Source organism: Brachyhypopomus gauderio, unplaced genomic scaffold (assembly GCF_052324685.1).
Source record: "Brachyhypopomus gauderio isolate BG-103 unplaced genomic scaffold, BGAUD_0.2 sc631, whole genome shotgun sequence".
NCBI lineage: Eukaryota > Metazoa > Chordata > Actinopteri > Gymnotiformes > Hypopomidae > Brachyhypopomus > Brachyhypopomus gauderio.
Genome location: NW_027507451.1, coordinates 1 through 2,973, shown reverse-complemented (window position 1 = coordinate 2,973; position 2,973 = coordinate 1). Strand labels below are relative to the sequence as shown.

The 2,973-nt window shown below is 44.3% G+C and overlaps 1 protein-coding gene across 1 annotated transcript; it reads right to left on the bottom strand.

Annotated features, from left to right (window-relative positions):
- Positions 1–315: 315 nt before the first annotated feature.
- On the bottom strand, positions 316–2,654 carry LOC143507129 (cell adhesion molecule-related/down-regulated by oncogenes-like). The gene is made up of 3 exons (XM_076996519.1): positions 2,531–2,654; positions 1,208–1,437; positions 316–595 (listed from the first exon to the last, which is right to left on the bottom strand). Exons 1-3 carry the CDS (start codon positions 2,602–2,604, stop codon positions 438–440), a joined length of 462 nt encoding a protein of 153 aa, XP_076852634.1. The 5' UTR covers positions 2,605–2,654; the 3' UTR covers positions 316–437.
- Between the last annotated feature and the right edge of the window lie 319 nt (positions 2,655–2,973).

The following is a 2,973-nucleotide window of genomic DNA, read 5'->3' as shown; positions in this document are numbered from 1 at the left end:
TTCCCCCAGACGGAGAGGATTCAGCACGCCCACGGTCCAGACGCACCACTCTTTTCACTCTTTTTTCATGATCTCTCTTTCTCAGTCTGTCACCCTGCTCCCATCCTGCGTCCTCGTCTGCGTGTCCTGGTCCTGTCCAACAGCGTCCCCCGGGTCTCTCAGAGCCGGAACACTCCTGCCTAAGAGCCCCAGTGCTGCTCTGTGTGTGTGTGTTTGGGCTGTGTGGATGTGAACATGTGTGTGGGAGTGTTTATGTGTGTGTATATATATATATATATATATATATATATATATATATATATATATATATAGATGTGTGTGTGTGTGTGTGTGTGTGTGTGTGTGTGTGTGTGTGCGCATGGGAGCGTGCATGTATTTATTGTGTTTGTTATATATACTGTATGTGTGTGTATGTGTGTGTGTGTTTAAGTGTGTGTTCAGATCTCCTGTGCTGTTGGCTGGATGAAGTCTCCTGTCAGACTTGCCGTAGAGATCCAGACTATTTTTTCTTTACAGTCTGAATCAGGCAGACGCAGCCTCTCCCAACACACCACAGGACCGTTCGACTCTACACACTGCACTGACTCTTCTGACCCTGTGACCACGCACACACACACACGCACACACACACACGCACACACACACACACACACACACACACACACACACACACACACACACAGTAGGAACAAACACATACCACACATCACCACAGACAAACAGAAAGAGTTAGTAGAACAGTATGGTACTCAGGGCTACACTATATAACACTAGAATGGAGGAGTATATGGAGAAGTGTGAGGGTTTCTAAACCTAACTGATGTTTCCTGATCATATATCTGGATATTTGTGTGTCTGTAGGCTGGACGGTATGTGTCACTCTACAGCAGGGGTGCCCATTACATCGATGGCGATCGACCGGTCGATCGCAAAGGAAGTGTCGGTCTATCGCGAAGGAATGTGGGTAGATCGCATGACATTAAAAAGGAGTGGATGAATGACAGGCTATCGTCCATCTGCACTGACGGTTGTATATATACACCGCCCCGGTAACAATTTACTTTCGCCAGGTTCAAATCTCACTCCAAGCGATCTTGAAAAGGTAGATATTTCTGACTAGGTCATCTTATAAGTAGCTCACAAACTGAAAACGTGTGGGCAGCCCTGCTGAATGGGCACATGCAGCGTTAGGTGGGTGTGCCTTCACCTCGCCCGTCCTCCGCCTCCCCTGGTGCACTGGAGGAATTCTGGGAAGGTGCGGAGGTGGAGTCCCCCTCCTCGGGCGTCTCCTGCCTGCCGCTGGCGCGGGGCTGGACGCCGGTGTTGCCATGGCGTCCGGTCGTTCCAACGGTCAGGGGAAGCAGCTCAAGAGCATCCGGATGGCACTGTGCCAGCGCATGAGGGCGTGAGAGGGAGCCGTTGGCTTTGGGGTAGCACCTTATTACACACACACACACACACAGAACAGAAGCTCAAGCTCAAGTATCCAAACATACTAATACTAGTAAACAAACTTAAGAATGGATTCACACACACACACACACACACACACACACACACACACACACACACACACACACACACACACACACACACACACACACACACACACACACACACACACACACACACACACACACACACACACACATACACAGCTTTTGAATGAAATCTGCTGGTATCAGTTCTCCAGAATCCTAGCCTTCACAGTCCTCCTCAGAGGAGGTAAACAGTGGCGTCATTAACAGAACCGCATGGCTGCCCTGGGAATAAACTGTTAGTGTCAGACACACTAGAATACATAAACAAGCTCCTCTGATGGACGCACGCTGCGTGTGTGTGTGTGTGTGTGTGTGTGTGTGTGTGTGTGTGTGTGTGTGTGTGTGTGTGTGTGTGTGTGTGTGTGTGTGTGTGTGTGTGTGTGTTTGCCCATGTCAGAACCAGAACAGATTGAGAACACAGGTATTCTGAACCAGAAGATTGCATGATTGTTTACAGCACTTTGAGTTACATGTATGTATGAAAGGTGCTATACAAATAAAGATTATTATTATTATTATTACAGTAATACACTTTCATCTCCCCCACCCCCCTCTCTCAATTTTCAGTCCAATTCAAACTGCTTTATTGCCATGACAAATAATGCTATTTGTATTGCCAAATCCTGAACTTATACTAAAAAATTTATTACACTAATAACTTTGAACAGCCAACATTTAAGCTCACAACTCTAAACACTGCAAAAATTGTTTTGAGTAAAAAAAGCGAATCAGTAGTAGTCATCAAATAATAAATAAATAAAAGGAATAAGAAGGATTCCCGCATATATGTACACTACATAATACATACTCACATATGTACATACCTACATGCATGCATACATCTACATCTCAGAGCCAAGGATTATGTGTGTGTGTGTGTGTTTATGTGTATATAAAATGTAGGTACAATTTTCCTTTCTCTCTCTCTCTCTCTCTCTCTCTCTCTCTCTCTCTCTCTCTCTCTCTCTCTCTCTCTTTAGCTCTCTTACCTGTTGTTATTACAGAAGTTCTGGCAGTTCATACAGTCAGAGGAGTCTGTCTGGGGCAGGGCGGTGTACACCATGCCCCCCTGCCAGAGAGAAGCACACCATAAAAATATCACTTAATAAACCCATCAATATCAATCAATAAACCCACCAATATCACTTAATAAACCCATCAATATCAATCAATAAACCCACCAATATCACTTAATAAACCCATCAATATCAATCAATAAACCCACCAATATCACTTAATAAACCCATCAATATCAATCAATAAACCCACCAATATCACTTAATAAACCCATCAATATCAATCAATAAACCCATCAATATCAATCAATAAAGCCATCAATATCACTCAATAAAACCTGTGTGTATATGTTCCTTTAGGGTTTCTATAAATGACTTTAGCCTGTCTGTCTACGTTCATGTCCAGAGTGACGTCC